This window comes from Ranitomeya imitator, chromosome 3 (assembly GCF_032444005.1).
Source record: "Ranitomeya imitator isolate aRanImi1 chromosome 3, aRanImi1.pri, whole genome shotgun sequence".
In the NCBI taxonomy this organism is placed as follows: Eukaryota; Metazoa; Chordata; class Amphibia; order Anura; family Dendrobatidae; genus Ranitomeya; species Ranitomeya imitator.
The window spans coordinates 277,018,932-277,039,672 of record NC_091284.1 but is presented as its reverse complement, the minus strand read 5'-3'; the positions used below and the strand labels follow the sequence as shown (position 1 = coordinate 277,039,672).

General features: G+C 42.5%; 1 protein-coding gene across 2 annotated transcripts in view; it reads left to right on the top strand.

Annotated features, from left to right (window-relative positions):
* Positions 1 to 17,564, top strand: part of NAV1 (neuron navigator 1) — a 220,006-nt gene extending 202,442 nt beyond the window's left edge. The window contains exons 27-30 of one of the 2 annotated variants that reach the window (XM_069756486.1): positions 802 to 998; positions 2,456 to 2,574; positions 14,502 to 14,699; positions 16,771 to 17,564. In XM_069756486.1, the coding sequence (XP_069612587.1) occupies positions 802 to 998; positions 2,456 to 2,574; positions 14,502 to 14,699; positions 16,771 to 16,866 (610 nt within the window). In that variant the 3' untranslated portion in view covers positions 16,867 to 17,564. The remainder of the gene's footprint in view (positions 1 to 801; positions 999 to 2,455; positions 2,575 to 14,501; positions 14,700 to 16,770) is intronic. The other variant, XM_069756487.1, reaches the window with a different exon arrangement.
* Positions 17,565 to 20,741: the final 3,177 nt, after the last annotated feature.

Genomic DNA, 20,741 nt, shown 5'->3' with positions numbered 1-20,741 from the left:
TTGGATGGGTGAAATATGCTAATTTATTGAGACAGGTTTTTTGGGTTATCAGGAGTTGTATGCCAAAATCATCAGTATTAAAACAATAAAAGACCTGACAAATTTCAGTTGGTGGATAATGAATCTATAATATATGAAAGGTTAATTGTAATCATTACATTATGGTAAATAATGAAATTTAACACTATATGCTAATTTTTTGAGAAGGACCTGTATATATATATATATATATATATATATATATATATATATATATAGACTGTATATATATGTTTTCACGAATATTTGAGCCCATGGATCCATTCTCGCCATACGGATTACATACGGAGGTTTACATGCGCAAAATACGCAGACACACCCTGCCTACGGATGACATACGGATCACTGTTTTGGGATCATTTCTGCGTATTACGCCTGTAAAATGCGGACCGTATTTCCCTACGCTGAGTGTGACGCCGGCCTTATAGGTTCGATATGAAGATCATCATTTTCAGTTTTTTCAAGTCATAAAATTTGCAACAAAATATCTGATGTAGATAAAATCAATCCACAGGTGGTCTGGAATACATTTACGCAAATTATTTTTTCCCGAAAAGAAAATTACAGATCCTGTGAATTTAAAAAAAATAATTTTCTCTCTTGTTATTTTTTAATGACATGTAATTTATTTTTATAAATTGTATAAATGAAAATTAAATATTGATATGTTCAACTCATTTGAGAGTGCAACTTGGATACTATGGATACTAATTACCGTACTGTCTCTCACTGATCCAATGGAAATGATTTTGTCTTTCACAGGATGCTAACTTTCTCTAACAATGTGGAACCAGCAAATGGGTTCTTAGGTCGATATTTACGTCGAAAGCTACTAGAGTCTGAAGGAGGGATTGGGACTGGACATGGGGAGCTACTCAAGATTCTTGACTGGGTCCCCCGACTGTGGTACCATTTGCACACTTTCCTGGAGAAGCACAGTACTTCAGACTTCCTCATAGGTATGCAAAAACAGAACAAAATAGCCTTACATTATGTTCTCCCAAAATTTGCTGAACTTTTGTTAGTTTTTCATTCTAATTTCTACTTGGACATACATTAAATTTCTCCATGCCTCTCAACAATGTCAGACATGGCATATATCAGTTATATAGACTAGTAAATACTGAATTTTACATTTGCGTTTTATTCTCTGGTATGTTTATTTATGCACTCACATTTGTAATGTTACCTGTTCCTTTACACTATACTGTACATACAGTACTCAGTATCATTGTGCAACCTAACTGAAACCCGAAATTGGTGATTAGTGACACTTGTTGCATAATAAGTATTTCTTATCAGTGTCTGACTAAAGGCCCCGTCACACATAGCGAGATCGCTAGCGAGATCGCTGCTGAGTCACAAGTTTTGTGACGCAACAGCGATCTCAGTAGCGATCTCGCTATGTGTGACACGTACCAGCGATCAGGCCCCTGCTGTGAGATCGCTGGTCGTGTCGGAATGGCCTGGGCCATTTTTTGATCGTTGAGGTCCCGCTGACATCGCTGAGTCGGCGTGTGTGACGCCGATTCAGCGATGTCTTCGCTGGTAACCAGGGTAAACATCGGGTTACTAAGCGCAGGGCCGCGCTTAGTAACCCGATGTTTACCCTGGTTACCATCGTTAAAGTAAAAAAAACAAACGCTACATACTTACCTTCCGCTGTCTGTCCCCGGCGCTCTGCTTCTCTGGTCTGGCTGTGAGTGGCGGTCAGCCGGAAAGCAGAGTGGTGACGTCACCGCTCTGCTTTCCGGCCGCTGTGCTCACAGCCAGAGCAGAGAAGCCCAGCGCCAGGGACAGACAGCGGTAGGTAAGTATGTAGCGTTTGTTTTTTTTACTTTAACGATGGTAACCAGGGTAAACATCGGGTTACTAAGCGCGGCCCTGCGCTTAGTTACCCGATGTTTACCCTGGTTACCGGGGACCTCAGAATCGTTGGTCGCTGGAGAGCTGTCTGTGTGACAGCTCTCCAGCGACCAAACAGCGACGCTGCAGCGATCCGGATCGTTGTGGGTATCGCTGCAGCGTCGCTATGTGTGACGGGGCCTTGAGCTGCCAAGGGACCACCAGTAGCATTGGATTGGCTCTGGGGGGACCACTGTTCAGTCCCATGCAAATATTACATTACCCTCATTTACAAACTTATCTATGCATCTATATAATAATAAATTGGGTAGTTGAATGAATTGTGGGATGCTGGCTTGGTCTCTACATGATGAATCACATGATTTGTGCCAGCTACTGCTTATACGAAGGCGCGGGAGCCCACTCCTATATAGGGTCCCACCGGGGGGTTCACCTGTGTGCCAATTCATGTCTGTTAGTTATTAGCTTTCATAGATCTTTTATTTGTAAATGGATTGGATGCCTTTAATACCATAAAAATTTGGTAAATATTCCTTTTTTTGTTTTATAGGTCCCTGCTTTTTCTTATCCTGTCCAATTGGAATTGAGGATTTCCGTGTATGGTTTATAGATCTGTGGAATAACTCTATTATCCCATACCTTTCAGAAGGAGCCAAAGATGGACTTAAGGTAAGTGTACTATTGTATTATGATCTTGTTCCAAAGTTAACGAGGTATATCAAGGATTTGCTTTGTGTGGGAAGAGGTTCAAGAAAGGGATGGAGATCTCTGTGTTTGTTTAGCTTATTTAATTTGCAAAAGAAAGTGAATGTTGGGAGTACATATGCATCCGCCCTTACTTTTTCTCTTGGCTCACCATACCCTAAGATATGCGGCAGAAAATTGTCAGTCTGAGAAAATAAAATTATAATTTTGTGATCCCCTAATGGGAGATGACATGACAAAATTTGTTTCAACTTATTTGCTTTTGTCTGAATTTCAAGCTTTATTTCAAGAGTTTTGCTAGCATGTTGTGATATGGTATTACATTTATTTAGTGAGAACTGGGGGGCCTTAACCAAGCTCATTATCCTAGAATTACTGCCTTTCATGTAAAATAGTTTGTGAAAAATCAGGTAGGCCAAGCATACGGTGGTAATAAGGAAATATGTCATCAGAAATACTGATTAATCTGTCACCTGGATCTCAACTAAATGGTTTCACGTCTCCCTGCTGCTAGGGTTCGGTAGATGATGATCTGTGATATAGAGTTGGGACCAGCGTTGATCCAGCTGTCTCAGTCCATATTGGCCTTTAAATAACCTGTATATTTAAAACGTCAGTTTAGAAAGTTAGGTGAAAAACTGAAGAATGTGATACACCAGTAGTGTTCTGCGGAATATTGCTAGTGCCTTATGGTCACATACAGGGCAAAGGGAGTTTAGGGATCTTACTGAGAGGCTGAGGTTTCGGCAAAGGAGGAGAGTTGTCGGTTGATAGAGCACTGGGCTGACTTTGAACTACAATTTTTATCTGACAGATTGCATCTAAAAAGATTTGGATTTGTTCAGAACCTCCTTTTAATCAATAATTATTAGTGATGAGCGAATATACTTGTTACTCGAGATTTCTCGAGCATGCTCGGGGGTCTTCCGAGTATTTTTTAGTGCTCGGAGATTTAGTTTTTCTTGCTGCAGCTGAATGATTTACATCTGTTAGCCAGCATAAGTACATATGGGGATTCCCTAGCAACCAGGCAACCTTCTGCTCAGGCAATGTTCCCCAACACTGAGGACTGGGTTTTCCATCAGAACAATGACCTACAAAGCTAGGTCAATCAAGGTGTAGATGAAGGACCACCACATCAAATCCCTGTCATGCTGTCATGGGCAGCCCAATCTACAGACCTGAACTCCATTGAAAACCTCTGGAATCTAATCAAGAGGAAGATGGATAGTTACAAGCCATCAAACAAAGAAGAACTGCTTAAATTTTTGTACCAGGAGTGGCATAAGGTCACCCAAAAGCAGTGTGAAAAACTGGTGGAAACCATGCCAAGAAGCATGAAAGCTTTGATTAAAAATCATGGTTATTCCACAAAATATTGATTTCTGAACTCTTCCTGAGTTAAAACATTAGTATTGTTGTTTCTAAATGATTGTGAACTTGGATTTTTTTGCATTATTTGAGGTCTTCAAGCAATGCTTTTTTTTTGTTACTTTGACCATTTATCATTTTTAGAAAATAAATACAAAATGTATTGCTTGGAACTTCGGAGACATGTTGTCAGTAGTTTATAGAATAAAAGAACAATTTACATTTTACTCAAAAATACACCTATACAGAGAAAATCAGACAAACTGAAAATTTTGCAGTGGTCTCTTAATTTTTGATAGAGCTGTATAGATAGATGGATGGATGGATGGATGGATGGATGGATGGATGGATGGATGGATGGATGGATGGATATCTGTCCAACTATATATGCAACAAAAGGGCTGACATGTCAACATACTTTTCGGTCATTTGAAAAATATATATATATATATATATTTTTTTTTTTTTCACTACATAACCTTTTCAACAATGACAGCCTCCGAACATTTTTTTGTAGTCATCTATAAGCTATTTGCATATTTTGGTTGGACCTTTCTTCCAGTGCAAATCTAAGCTATAGAATGTCTGAATGTTTTTTTTCCTTATAGCAGATTTGAGCTCTCTCCAAAGGTTGTCAGCTGGATTGATGCCAAAACTCATTGCTGGCTGGTTTAAAACAGTTCATATTTTCCTTCTTAACCATTCTTGTGTACTGTGTGATTTGTGTTATTATCTTGCAGGTCGATTCAAACCTAGTTTTCTTATGTTTGGGAGAACATCTCCAAAATTATTTGGTAATACTCTCGATTCATTGTTCATATAACACACTCAAGGTCTCATGTCCTAGAGGACAAAAACAGCCCTAAAACATTATCACTGAAAGTAGGGTGCTATTTTCATTATAGGCATCATTTTGTTGTCAATAAATATGACGCTGGTGCCCACTGCAATGAGCTTTAGTTTAGTTTCTTGTCCATACTACATTTTATCATAAGTTTTGTGGTACAATTTAGTGGCTATTTTTTATGCCTTTCTTCATGTAGTGGGTTCTGTTTAGCCTTCACTAGGGTTGAGCGAAACGGGTCGGCAATTTTCAGAAGTCGCCGACTTTTGGCAAAGTCGGGTTTCATGAAACCCAACCCGACCCCTGTGTGGGGTCGGCCATGAAGTCGGCGATCTTCTGAATCTGGAATCGGAATTCCGATACCGATTCCCGATATGTTTAAGATATCGGGAATTGGTATCGGAATTCAGATTTAAGTGTAAAATAAAGAATTAAAATAAAAAATATCGCCATACTTACCCTCTGACGCGCCCTGGTACTAACCGGGAACCTTCCTTCCTTCGAATCAGCCTTCCAGGACCTTGCGGTGACGTCGCGGCTTGTGATTGGTCGCGCGGCCGCCCATGTGACCGCTCGCGCGACCAATCACAAGCCGCGACATCACCGAAGGTCCTGGAAGGGCTGATTCTTAGGAAGGAAGGCTGCCGGAAAGAAGCAGGGCGCGTCCGAGGGTGAGTATGACGTCGCGGCTTGTGATTGGTCGCGCGAGCGGTCACATGGGCGGCCGCACGACCAATCACAAGCCGCGACGTCACCGCAAGGTCCTGGAAGGCTGATTCGAAGGAAGGAAGGTTCCCGGTTAGTACCAGGGCGCGTCAGAGGGTAAGTATGGCGATATTTTTTATTTGAATTCTTTATTTTACACTTAAATATGGATCCCAGGGCCTGAAGGAGAGTTTCCGCTCCTTCAGACCCTGGGAACCATTGGAAACCCAATGCACTGCATTGGGTTTCGAGTTTCGGCCGACCCCGACTTTTTTATAGGATCGGCCGACCCGATCCTATAAAAGTAAAGGTCGCTCAACCCTAGCCTTCACTATTAGACACTAGTTTTTCTTGTGTGTGAAGCATTGAATCCATCACCATCAGATGCCTGCAGTTCAGCATAAAGTGCTTACAATGTTGTACATGGTTTCTTTGGCACATTTCAAACCAGCTTTAGGTTTCTTTTTCAACTGTTCCTTGAGTAGCAAACATCTTGATAACATTTCAAACTGTTGAAGCCGGGATGCCATGATATTTGGAGATAGCCTTGTATTTATGAACTAGATGGAGGCCCGATGCTATCGCATCAGGAGGGCGGTAATGTCACGATGGGGGCAGGCTTTGCAGCGTTGGGAATCTCTCCCTCCCATGTGCTCACCCATCTATCCACTCTCTCTTTCCCCATGTGCTGACTTGTCCCGTCTGTGCTCTCTTCTTTGACCTGTCTACCCTATGTGCTTTCCCCCTTGTCTGCTGTCTCTCGTGCTGTGTTCTCCCCTCAAAGACAATACTGACATTACAGCAGGAGATCGCAGAGGATACATTTTGTGAGGTAAAATATTATTTAGAAACAGTCAGTGAAATATTTTACCTGACAAAAGAAATCCTCTATGATCCCCTGCTGTAATGTCAGTGATGTCTTTTGCTTCCTCCCCTGCCCAGGAGATGTGGTATACTCCATACATGGTCAGACACAGACAATTTTTTAAATTTTATATGACCGACTTCCTCTCCCTATAGAGATGTCACTCATCTGCCGCCGGGATCAGCCGAATGATTCACTGCGGAGACAGATAGCGGCGATTACATTAAAACTTCGCATGCACTCCTCCTGGGGGCGCGTGTTTGTACTAATGGACAAAGATATGGGTAACAGCACATAATGGGAACATTGGTTCCTTCTACATAGGTTACACTTTGGGGTCTTACGACAGTTGGGACACAGGTTCCTTTATCCCTATGTAATAGTAGGGGAATATAGCTTTCTTTTCATTGATTATGCACTGGCACTTTAGTATAGTAAAATACAGTAGGTGGCTATAGTGACCCGCTCTGTTACACTTTTGCCCGTACTTTGTTTTCATGGTGCAACACTTCTTTATTGGTGCACCATTACCGTATACTCAAATAGCTCTGTATGTGCTGTTATTTTCTAACTGCTACTGGATTGTATTTTATAATATCTTTAGTGTTAATAAAATATATTCTTTTTTTTACATTCTTTGTGATCTATATGCTTCAGTTTTTCTGGTTATTGCTCCTCCTGTACAAAGATGGCGGCGGTCAGTGAATCATTCGACTGATCCCGGCGGCGGCGTGTTTGCGATGGTGTTCCACTGGTGGTACTGCGCAAGAGGCTGCATACAGCGTATACACTGTGTGTGTGTGTATGGTGCGTACGGCGTATACAGTGTGTGTGTGTGTGTGGTGCATACAGCATATACAATGTGTGTGTGTGGTGTGTACGGCGTATACAGTGTGTGTGTGTGTGGTGCGTACAGCATATACATTGTGTGTGTGGTGCGTACGGCGTATACAGTGTGTGTGTGTGTGTGTGGTGCGACCGTGTTCCGCTGGTGGTACCATGCAAGAGGCTGGTACCACCAGCAGTTTCCATATTGAGACACCCATCACTTGGGTGTCCCAATATGGAGGTCGGTGAACTTCCGCCACTTGAAATTCTGGGATCCAGACACATCTGGACGGACCAGGCTGTGAAGACATTGCAAGGTAAGTATATATTAAGACAAGATGAAAAAAACTTTCATTTTCATACATCCTATGGTATTGGGACCTGTTCTCTTCAACATATTCATTAATGATCTGGTAGAAGGTTTACACAGTAAAATATCGATATTTGCAGATGATACAAAACTGTGTAAAGCAGTTAATACAAGAGAAGATAGCATTCTGCTACAGATGGATCTGGATAAGTTGGAAACTTGGGCTGAAAGGTGGCAGATGAGGTTTAACAATGATAAATGTAAGGTTATACACATGGGAAGAAGGAATCAATATCACCATTACACACTGAACGGGAAACCACTGGGTAAATCTGACAGGGAGAAGGACTTGGGGATCCTAGTTAATGATAAACTTACCTGGAGCAGCCAGTGCCAGGCAGCAGCTGCCAAGGCAAACAGGATCATGGGGTGCATTAAAAGAGGTCTGGATACACATGATGAGAGCATTATACTGCCTCTGTACAAATCACTAGTTAGACCGCACATGGAGTACTGTGTCCAGTTTTGGGCACCGGTGCTCAGGAAGGATATAATGGAACTAGAGAGAGTACAAAGGAGGGCAACAAAATTAATAAAGGGGATGGGAGAACTACAATACCCAGATAGATTAGCGAAATGAGGATTATTTAGTCTAGAAAAAAGACGACTGAGGGGTGATCTAATAACCATGTATGAGTATATAAGGGGACAATACAAATATCTCGCTGATGATCTGTTTATACCAAGGAAGGTGACGGGCACAAGGGGGCATTCTTTGCGTCTGGAGGAGAGAAGGTTTTTCCACCAACATAGAAGAGGATTCTTTACTGTTAGGGCAGTGAGAATCTGGAATTGCTTGCCTGAGGAGGTGGTGATGGCGGACTCAGTCGAGGGGTTCAAGAGAGGCCTGGATGTCTTCCTGGAGCAGAACAATATTGTAACATGCAATTATTAGGTTCTGTAGAAGGACGTAGATCTGGGGATTTATTATGATGGAATATAGGCTGAACTGGATGGACAAATGTCTTTTTTCGGCCTTACTAACTATGTTACTATGTTACTATATTATGTTGGAGCCCCATGTATGGTAAGGCTCAAGAACTGAGCTAGCACCTTACCTGCCATATACTGGCTGTGTTACATGACATCTGTCAGTAAACAACAATGAGAGCTTACTACCATCGCTGGAGTTTAACCGTTTAGATGCCACTGTAAATCACTGACAGTGGCATTTAAATGACATGCATTCTCCAGGGTCCCATGTTCTACTGAGTGGAGCAAGGCACCATAGAGCTGCCTTAGTTGAACTGCCTTGATAGCAGCCCTGTTATTATACTTTGTGTTAGCTAACAGCTTATTTCTAGAAAATATACAATCACTACTACCTGCACTAGTGACTCTATTCCTTCACATCTCCTCCAGTCCCTTTCCCAAGCTGTCACCACTCACCAAACTAAAATATTAACATCTCTCATCTAGTATCTTTCTCTCCTTTTTCAAACATATACCCATTACTTAAAAAAGCATCCCAGGACCAGAACTGTGTTGCTATCCATAGGACTGTCTCTTATCTCCCCTTCATTTCTAAACTTCTAGAACCTTTGGTCCACCCCTGTCTAATCTGTGATCTCTTAGATAATGCTCTTCTTGACCCTTTGCAATCTGGTTTTCACTCCTTACACTCTACTAAAACTGCCCTTACTAAAGTCTCTAAAGATCTACTAACTGCTGAATCTAATGGTAATGGTAAGTACCCCCCTTGGATTCTCCTGGATCTCCCTGTAGCATTTGACACTGTGGATCACCAGCTCCTTCTCACTAAACTCTGTTCTTTTGGGCTTAAGGATACTGCTCTTTCTTGGTCCCACTTCTAGTTCTCTGACTGCTCCTTCACTGTATCTTTTGCTGGCTCCTCTTCCCTTTACTATTGGGGTTCCCCAGGGTGCCATCCTAGGTTCCCTCCTCTTGTTCCATCTACATGCTGATGATACCCAATTATCAAAAATGGTTCCTGACATCACCCCTGCATTACTACAAAATACCATTGATTGTCTTTCTGCTGTCTCCAACTTCATGTCCTCCCTCTATCTTAAACTGGCAAGAACTGAACTCCTTATGTTTACTCCCTCTACTGACCTTCTTAAGCCCAATATTGCCATTTGCATGTGTGGTTCTACCATTACTCTCTTGCAACATGCTCTTTGTCTTTGGGTCTTATTTGACTCAGATCTGTCCTTCATTCCCTACATCTGATTGCTCGACCTTTTCTTACCCTTGACTCTGCAAAAACTTTTACTGTTGCTCTTATTCATTTTCATCTGGACTGTTGCAACTCTCTAGTAATTGGTCTCCCTCTTACTAAACTCTCCCCTCTCCAATCCATCCTGAATGATCAGTCATGATCATATCCCTCTCCAACCGCTACACTGATGCCTCCACCCTGTGACAGTCATTGCACTAGTTGCCCATCTGTTAGAGTTCAATATTATTATTATTTATTTATATAGCACCATTGATTCCATGGTGCTGTACATGAGAAGGGGTTACATACAAATTACAGATATCACTTACAGTAAGCAAACTAACAATTACAGACTGATACAGAGGGGCGAGGACACTGCCATTGCAGGATTACATTCTAGAGGATGGTGGGGATGGAGACAATAGGATGAGGGTTGCAGGAGCTCCGGTGTTGGTGAGGCGGTAGCTCCGGTAGTGGTGAGGAGGCAGCAGGGTCAGTGCAGGCTGTAGGCTTTCCTGAAGAGGTGGGTTTTCAGCTTCCGTCTGAAGGATCCGAATGTGGTTGATAGTCGGACGTGTTGGGGCAAAGAATTCAAGAGGATGGGAGATATTATGGAGAAGTCTTGGAGGCGGTTGGGTGAGGAGCGGATAAGTGTGGAGGAGAGAAGGAGGTCTTGGGAGGACCGGAGATTACGTGAGGGAAGCTATCAGGAGATTAGTTCAGAGATATATGGAGGAGACAGGTTATGGATGGCTTTGTAGATCAGTATTAGTAATTTGAACTGGATACACTGAGGGAATGGGAGCCAGTGAAGAGATTTGCAGAGGGGGGAAGCGGAGGAGTAGCGAGGAGAGAGATGAATAAGTCGGGCAGCAGAGCTAAGGATGGACTGGAGAGGTGCAAGGGTGTTAGCAGGGAGGCCACAGAAAAGGATGTTTCAGTAGTCAAGGCGAGAGATGATGAGGGCATGCACAAGCATTTTAGTAGATTGACGGTTGAGGAAAGCATGGATTCTGGAGACATTTTTGAGCTGGAGGCGATAGGAGGTGGAAAGAGCTTAAATGTGCAGTTTGAAGGACAGGGCAGAGACAATGGTTACTCCGAGGCAGCGGACTTCCGGTACGGGGGAAAGCGTGATGTCGTTAATTGCGATAGATAGGTCAGGTATGGAAGATCTATGAAATGGAGGAAAGATGATGAGTTCAGATTTGTCCACATTGAGTTTAAGGAAGGGAGAGGAGAAGAAGGAGGATATGGCTGATAGACACTCCGGGATTCTGGACAGCAGAGAGGTGACGTCTGGGACAGAAAGGTAGATCTGAGTGTCATCAGCATAAAAGTGGTACTGGAATCCATGGGATTTTATGAGTTGTCCCAGGCCAAGTGTATAGATTGAGAAGAGTAGGGGTCCTAGAACACAGCCTTGGGGGACTCCAACAGAGAGAGCGTGGGATGAGGAGGTAGTGTGGGAGTGGGAGATGCTGAATGTGCGGTTGGAAAGGTATGAGGAGATCCAGGATAGGGCGAGGTCTTTGATGCCAAAGGAGGAGAGGATCTGTAGTAGGAGGCAATGGTCAACTGTGTCAAAAGCAGAGGACAGGTCTAGAAGCAGGAGTACAGAGTATTGTCCGTTAGCTTTGGCTGTAAGTAGGTCATTAGTGATTTTGGTCAGGGCTGTCTCAGTTGAGTGATGGGGCAGAAACCAGATTGTAGATTGTCAAAGAGCAAGAGAGATGAGAGGTGGGAGGAAAGTTCAGCATGGACGTGTTGCTCCAGGATTTTTGGAAGCAGCGATATTGGGCGATAGCTGGACATAGCTGCTGGCTTTTTAAGGATAGGCGTGATTGTGGTATGTTTGAAAGCAGAAGGGAAGGTGCCAGAAGTTAGTGATAGGTTGAAGAGGTGGGTTAGGGATGGGATAAGTGTGGTGGTGAGGTTGGGGAGGAGGTGGGATGGGATGGGGTCAAGCGCACAGGTGGGGAGGTACGATTTAGTGAGGAGACAATTAAGCTCCCCTTCAGTGATCTTGGAGAGGGAGGTTATGGGGTTTGGGCATTGGTCTGGTATACAAAGGGGTTGTGGTGGTTGAACAATGAAGACTTGCCTTGTTTGGTCGATCTTATTTTTAAAGTGTGTGGCAAAGTCCTCAGCAGAGATGAGGGAGGTTGGAGGGGGCAGTGGGGGGCGGAGGAGGGAGTTAAAGGCTTTGAATAACTGTTTGGGGTTGTAGGATAGGGAAGATACGAGGGTTGTGAAGTAGGCCTGTTTAGCAGAGGTGAGAGCAGATTTAAAAGCGAGTGTTGCCTGTTTGAATGCATTGAAGTCGTCTTGCGAGTGTGTTTTCTTCCAATGCCGCTCTGCAACCCTTGACAGTTGCCGGAGCTTTTTAGTGGTGTTATTGTGCCAGGGTTGTCTATTGATACGTCACACTCTGACATGAACGAGAGGGGTGACCGTGTCAATAGCTGATGCAAGAGTGGCATTGTAGAAAACAATGGCACTGTCTGTGTCGTGGAGTGAGGATATGGATGCCAGTGGTAGGATAGAGTCAGAGAGCATGTGGGAGGTTCCTGCGGGGGTGTGCATGTTGCTGGACATGGGTGACCAGTGAGGAGGACAGGGATGAGAAAGTGAGCAGATGGTGGTCGGATAGAGGGAGAGGGGAGGTGGTGAAGTTAGATAGAGAGCAGAGACGGGTGAAGACCAGGTCTAGGGTATGTCCGTCTGTGTGGGTGGCTGCGCAGGACCACTGAGTAAGTCCAAAAGATGAAGTAAGGGACAGAAGTTTGGAGGCTGTTGACTGAGGGGTATCAGTGGGGATGTTGAAGTCACCCATGATGATGATGGGAATGTCAATAGAGAGAAATATAAACCCTCACCCACAAAGCTCCCCACAGTTCTGCAACACGCTACATCTCCTCTTTTATCTCTGTCTATCACTCTGCCTGTACCCTTTTTTCCTCTAACACGATACGACACGATGCAACATTATGTGAATACCCCAAGGCTGGACCATACAGTGCAAGCAATTTTTATCATTTTACCATGTCTCCCCTATTTCCTCATAGATTTTAAGCTTGCGAACAGGGCACTCAATCCTCTTGGTATCCACTGAATTATGTGTTTTCTCTGTTATGTCTTTTATTGTCTGTACAGGTATGCTCTGAAATGTAAAGTGCTGTGGAATATGTTGGCGCTATAGAAATAAAAAATATTATTATAATCAATTATAGATGAAAGTTCATATTCAAATAAAGTTGTGTAGTTGTGATGGGCAACTGCATGCATATACAGATCACTTCGTAGACATATAATTATATAATTATATTATAATTATATAATTATATGCTTATATATTTTAGAATATCTAGCAAAACAAAATAAATACCGTATATACCCAAGTATAAGCTGACCCGAGTATAAGCTGAGGTACCTAATTTTACCTCAAAAACAGGGAAAACTTAATGACTCGCGTATACGCTGAGGGGGGAGATGCAGCTGCTACTGGGTCTGCAAGTCTCCCACGGGGGTGTTTCTTACCCACTTCTACACAGCGGCAGCGAGTCTCCCCTCTCCTCCTCGGTCCGCCAGTCTCCCACGGGGGTGTTTCTTACCCACTTCTACACAGCAGCGGTGAGTCTCCCCGTCGGTCCGCAAGTCTCCCTCAAGGGTGTTTCTTACCCACTTCTGTCATGTATGGAGTCCCTAGAAATACCCTGGTTTAGGGAAAGAGGGGGAAAAAAAAAAAAAAAGAGACAAGTGCGGCGCATTTTATAGTGCTTATTGTATTGTTTGTTGTTTTTTTACTACCTGATGAAGGCTGCACTGTAAAAATAGCAGCCGAAACGCGTTGTACTGTTTTTTAAAAAAATTTACAAATATATTTTATTTTGAGAAAATAAATGAATTTTTTAACATTTTTCACTTGAAGTGGATGAATTCAAAAAATCCGTAGGTGCTTAGCGCCACATTTACTTGGAGTTTTTTTTTTTTTTTTTTCTCTTTGAAGATGTATGGAGTCCCGGAGGTAGTGGCGTATGGAGCAGCAGTAGCAGTCATGGAGGCAAGCAATAGCCGTACGGCAGTTGGAGGTTGCGGGCGGCCTGTATTTTCGCTGCGCACACTTCACTTCCGGGCCTGGTTATTATGGCTTATGAATATTTGTGATGTCACCGGAAGTGAAGCGTCCGGCACTGAAAATACAGGCCGCCCGCAACCTCCACCTGCCGTACAGCTACCACTTGCCTCCACGACTGCTGCTCCATATGTTACAGTCACGCCGCTACCTCCAGGACTCCACACATGACCGGATGGTGCTGCTCCGCCGCTACCGCTTGCTCCATAGGTTGCCGAAAACGCAACTACCTCAGGGACTCAATACATGCCAGGATGGCGCTGCTCCACTGCTGCTGCTGTGAAGGAGGGGGTAAGAAACACCCTCGGGGAAGAGAGACGGACCAGGGGAGAAGGGAGACAGACCGGTGGGGATGACGGGAGACAGACCGGTGGGGGTGACTCGAGTATAAGCCGAGAGGGGCACTTTCAGCCAAAAAAATGGGCTGAAAATCTCGTCTTATACTCGAGTATATACGGTAATTTTATGTGTCTAGCATTAGAGTTTACAAGATTTAGTTAAAATATTTTCTATTGTATTACTGAAAGCTAAAATTTGTCACTGAGAAAGTAACTCTGTGAATTCTTATTTTTTCTCTCCTCATTACCATAGGTTCATGGTCATAAAGCTGTCTGGGAGGATCCAGTGGAGTGGGTTAGAGACACACTACCCTGGCCTTTGGCACAACAGGATCAGTCAAAGTTGTTGCACCTGCCACCACCCAGTATGGGTACCAGTCTCTCAGCATCACCTCCTAGAGAACACCTTGTGAAGGAATCACCTCCATCTTCTTTGGAGACAGACCCACTGGTATACTTTATTAAAAGCCTATAACCTATAAATTAACACTTACGACTTTGTTCACATTTCGTTACATTCAATGAATGCACAGAGAAAGTATCCCACCATGTGCACTGAATGTGCGCTTTCAGTATATGACTGTATATCATACAGTTGAATATTTCATCTATTGGCTCCTATACTAAAGAAAAGTTTGCTATGGTTTTTAGTACAGCAATAAAAAAGGAATGGCAAATATACTTCCTGAACATATGTCAAAATAACACTCTATAACACTCTTTTGGAATATGGGGGTACTTGGTCTATGTAGGTGCACTTGGTATATGCATCAGGAGTAAATATACACATAACAGTACTGAAAAAGTAAGTCAGTTCACCAAATGTTTAATATTCTAAGAATACATTTTTATCATTATTTCTTTCCAATGTTTGCAAAGTTACAATAATCGGTATGTGTACCCACCTTAGTAGTCAAAAGAAAACACTAGATGTCATATAAGTGCTCTTGATTTAGAAATTGTCTTCAGCAGTTTCTGATCAATTAGTGACAACAAGTATGGGCACAGTTACAGCACCCATAAGATTTGGTACTGTGTTCTCTCAAAGCTCTAACCAGCAAATCTTCATATTTTGCAGTAATGTGACTGTAGGGGGCACTATTGCTATACCTATGCAAATTTGTCTTATCTTTACATGGAAATGGCGAGTAGTAGCATGGAATGTTCAATAGAATCCAGTTAAATATATGAAAATGATGATCTCCCATAGGAAATTGGGCTGACCCCTCCAGAAAACAACTATTTGTTGGAGTAGGCAGGGTCAAGGCACATAGATGCAGTCACAGACGGACATACTTCCCAAGTTTTAAAGACGGAGAGGAACATGTATTGCAGCACTTACAAAGTAATAATGTCCTTATTGATGCACCTTAATTTTCTTCACCCAGTTTAATACCACCCAAGATTATGATGCCCCCTTACACAACTTGATACTTCTACAGTAAATTCCTGAACACAATTTGCGCCCACAAAACACCTCACACAAAGTATGATACTTCCTCAGTTACTTCCCCCACACAAATTCCCCCAAAGTACACAGCATACATACAGTATGATTCCCTTAACATTGCCCCAAACACCGTATGATATCTCTGCCACAGTTCCTTCCAACGCAGTATAATGCACCCACAGCCCCCCAACTACAGTGTTACCACACTCTGATATTCCCACAGTGCCTCCCACAGTGATCCCCAATACAGTATGATGCCCACATGATGGTCCCAACACAATATGATGCACCCACAGTCAATACCCTAGTTTGATGCCCACACAGCTCCTCCCGCAATATAATGTCTCCACTGTTTCCAACCACACAGTATGATAACGCTCATAGACCCCCAGACACACAGTATGAAGGCCCCCTATTGTATGATGGCCCCATCAACTGCTCACAGAGTATAATGGTCCCCACACCATATGATGCCCACACAGCTCCTCCACCTACACATATTATAAGTCACCCACGGTGATTCCACCAATAGTGTGATGCTCCAAGTGTACGCTCCACCACAGCATGATGCACTAATTTTGTCCCTACACATCATGGGGCACCGCAGCGCACTTTAAAAAAAAACGCTCACTTAGCCCTGTTACCCCAAAGGGCTAATCCATTCTGTACTATATGCAGATGGTGGGTCCACACAGCAGACTTGGTCTAGTGAGCTCATCACGCCTGCTGCAACGAGTCAGCAGGACGGGGGCACTGGGGACCTCCCAACTCACGAGCCACGTAGTGGCTGTGTGGTCTTCTGCTATCAGCAGTATGTCACTGGTAGCAGACATATTAGGTAAATCAAATGTTGTAGCATCTGAAAAATTGGAGGAGTACAGTACATGACTTTATAGTTGCGTGTTTTCATTATTTGTTAGAAGTTCTCTTTAACTAGAAATTTTGCCAAGGAATTATTTCATGGGCTTTTGTTATTATAGTTAGTCAAAGATGATGGTAGCTTAAAAATAGCAAAAAAAAAGTACTTGACTCCCATGCCAGTTACCACATTGCTCCTTTTTTTGTCTTGCAGATGGCAATGCTTTTAAAACTTCAAGAAGCAGCCAATTATATTGAATCACCTGACAGAGAGACGATGTGTGACAGTGATCTTTCTTCCACCATCTGAAGATTCTGATATCTGCTGAAAGACCTCTAAAATCACAATAGGGAAACTTATCCTCAATACAATAGTTGCAAAATGGAGAGGGATTGAATTAGTAGGATTTAGTCTGTGTATTCAACATTTTATACCTTATTTCAACTGTATTGCCTAATAATTATGCTATCCTGGCTCAGAAATCAATTATTGCTAAAGATTGAAGCATTTTTTAAATTATTTTTTTTTATTATTAATACGGAAAATTAACAAGTCAAGTTTTAGGAGGAAGCTGTGTTTTCTTCTTTTCTTTCTTATATCTTAACCATAATTCCCAAGCCTGACTACTAAGTATTAATTAATAACTCCATGGATGGCATCTTCTTTTGCCAAGGACAAAAGAGGTAGTTACTGGTTTTTTTTATACTTGAGTAGAAAATAGGAAACCGTTTCGTTCAGTTTCAAGACTGTTATTAGTATAACTGTACTTCCTAGATGAAACTTTGACAGATATTATTGGAACGTATGATCGTCAGCATTCATCTTTAATAATGTAAGTTGTTTTTCATGCAGTCCAGTTATGATCCAGTGTTTGATGTTTTTCATTCTGTAACCAAGAAATGAAGAAAAACTATATAAAAAAGGGCACTATATCAAAACACATCAAAACCTGCACCAAACTGCGCTGTGTGGACCGAACATAAATATAATTTCTTCCGTGAAGCATATTCCTCATGCCATTCTTATGTCTTTCTTCTCTTGCTGCCAGTTGCGATCCCCCTACCCTGCATTCTCTCAAGAGCATGCCAAATGTAATGTCTGGGTCCTATATACTGCTAGATATCGCTCTACAGGTGAATAGTTCTAATTTTCAGTATGAAAAATTGGGGTTCATTCTGGCCCCATAAACACCAAGAATCACACAGTGAAGAGCCTTGTGGAACAAACTACAACTTGGCAAGTTTCCGTGAAATACTAAACATTACATTAAACAAAGGATATACAACATAACTGTGATTTCAGGACACTAAATTAGGATATTGAAAGATATTTTAATGATTTGTTTATTTCAGTTTTAATATATATTACATGATTCTCGTATTATGCAAATTTGTTATATATATACCGTATATATATATATATATATACAACCTGGTAACTACTGAAATCCTGCATGTTTTGCAGAACTCTGCTTGACATGCCTCACCCAAGTGACTTAAAGCAAATGATCAATACCTTAAATCATTACAACCTGGAAAAGGTTATCTGAATTCAGTATTAGGGCAGAGACAGACTGCCGTATAACTCGTGCCAGAATCGTAATCCTCGGTTACTGGCTGTCTGATCTCCTGGTCTTACATAGAAATACATCACGCTGTCATGAGTTCAGGGGAGGTGCCGGGCCAGTCTGTGGACTGCGATGCAATCCTCGCACGAGTTATACGGAAGTCTGTCTGTTCCCTTACGGTGGAAACATAATGAAATGTTCATATCAAATGTTCATTGTGACGGACCTTTCATCGATTAGTAGCCACTTTAGTGTCAGTATGGAGTAAAGCTATTGCGATCACACTGAAATGTACCCCACACCCAGTGCTAAGTTGTTTCATTCATGTTTTAGTAATACAGCTGAAAATAGCAATGTGGGATATCTGCTAAATTCTGGACCAACATTGACACGGTCCTCTTGACTCACATTATATATGTATCTTACTCAGATAGGCATCGATTGGAAACTATGAAAGACTTGCTTTCCCAGTCATTTATCATAAATCTGAATTTTGAACCCATAATCATTGCAGGTGGCAGATCTTATCCTAAACCACTGCTGTTTTGATGGTAGAGATATATGTAAAATTGTGCAACAGCGAGAAAATAAATCTTAGAACGTGTAGGTGCTTAGAAATAGGATCCCCTCTCCCTTTCCTACAATATTGTCACTAAGTAAATAGAACTAAACACTCAAGTTTTAGAATAGTTATATTCTGGATGAGTTTATTTTCTGTGCAACTGCTGCAGATGTGAAACTTTTGGCAATCTTAGGTTTAGAGGCATTTTGTGCTGTTTAATTTGATGTATTGTCAGTGCTGACTCTCCATCAATGACTTAAAATTAATCTAAGTTCCACTTTAGTGTCAGTTCCACTTTAATGTTTTCTGTCGTTTAATACAGGCAAGCTGATTTAGGGGTTGAGTGTCTTTACAATCTACAGTAGCTTTGTCAGGTCTCCTATACTTCCATATCTATGGGTATCATGTGAGGAGATGCCGAGCTTGGAAATATATACTGTAGATTTCTATGGCTTCATTTGGTATTTGGATATAAAAGGTTAAATTTCCATGATGAGTATTTGATGCTGCGTATTTTCACTGTGCCAAAAAAGCAGCATGTTAGGCTATGTTCACATGTGGCATTTTTGTGGCCTTTTTTCTATCTTTTTCTGCAGAAAAAAAGCTGCGTTTTACAGTACTAGCCAAAGCTGTGAGGTTTCAGTGTTTTTGAAAGTCGGCGGACTGTGATTTTTTTCAGCATTTGTGCTGTGTTTTTTCACCCATAGAAAGCAATGCAAAAAATGCAGCATAACATTTTTGGTTTTTTTTGCAGTGTTTTAGGTGAATAAACCTAATTTTATGAACATATACCTTAGGCCTGTCCCACACGTCCAGATAATTCCGGTACCGGAAAAATCGGTACCGGAGTTATCTGTGTCCGTGAGCTCACGTAGGCCATCCGTGTGGCACACGTGCGGCACACGTGTGCAGCCCGTGTGCCGACTGGGTACCACACGGAGCGTGCAGGAGACAGCGCTAGACATAAGCACTGTCCTCTGCATCTGGTGCTGAAGCCGCCATTGATATCTTCTCTCCAGCAGCGTTCGCTGGAGAGAAGATATGAAAAATCCTTTTTTTTTTTTCGTGTTTAAAATAAAGATCCCTGTCCCCACCCCCTGTGCGCCCCCCCATCCCCGCTGTTAATAAAATACTCACCCGGCTCCCTCGCTGGCGCTGCTTCCTGTCCTCGCCGCAGCTTCTCCTGTATGAGCGGTCACGTGGTGCCGCCCATTACAGTGATGAATATGCGGCTCCACCCCTATGGGTGGGGACGGGGATCTTTATTTTAAATACGAAAAAAAAAAAAGGATTTTTCATATCTTCTCTCCAGCGAACGCTGCTGGAGAGAAGATATGAATGGCAGCTTCAGCACCACGTTGGGGGGACAGCGCTTACTGTAGCGCTGTCTTCTGCACGGCACACGGACTGCACACGGACAGGGTCCGTGTGCGGTACGTGTTTTACACGGACCCATTGACTTTAATGGGTCCGTGTAATCCTGCGCTCCCACGAACACTGACATGTCTCCGTGTTTTGCACACGGACACACGGTCCGTGAAAACACGCTGACATGTGCAGAGACACATTGATTTCAATGTGTCTACGTGAGTCAGTGTCTCCGGTACGTGAGGAAACTGTCACCTCACGTACTGGAGCCACTGACGTGTGAAACCGGCCTTAGACATGTAATCTGCCCAAAAACACAGCTTTTTAAATGCAGCCTTTCTGCTGCCAAGACTTAATATTTCCGCTGTAGAAAAAAAAAACACAGCAAATCTCATGCTCACTGTACTTTTTCTTGCGCATCGTAAACTGACCTGCGGTGCGTGTTTGAAATCTGCAGTGAGTACGCTGAGTTTTATGTGCAGATTTTCCACATAGACTTACATTACATTCAGAAAATCCTCAGATAAAAAAACTTATACTCGTCTTTTGTGCGTACCCGCTGTGGAAAAGCACTAAACACGCATGTAATATGCACATGACTATACCAATAAAGGTTTGTCAAAGCCAAATATCAGGAAGTATCAAGAACAAAGCAAATTTATTTAAAACATGAAATACCAAAAAGAG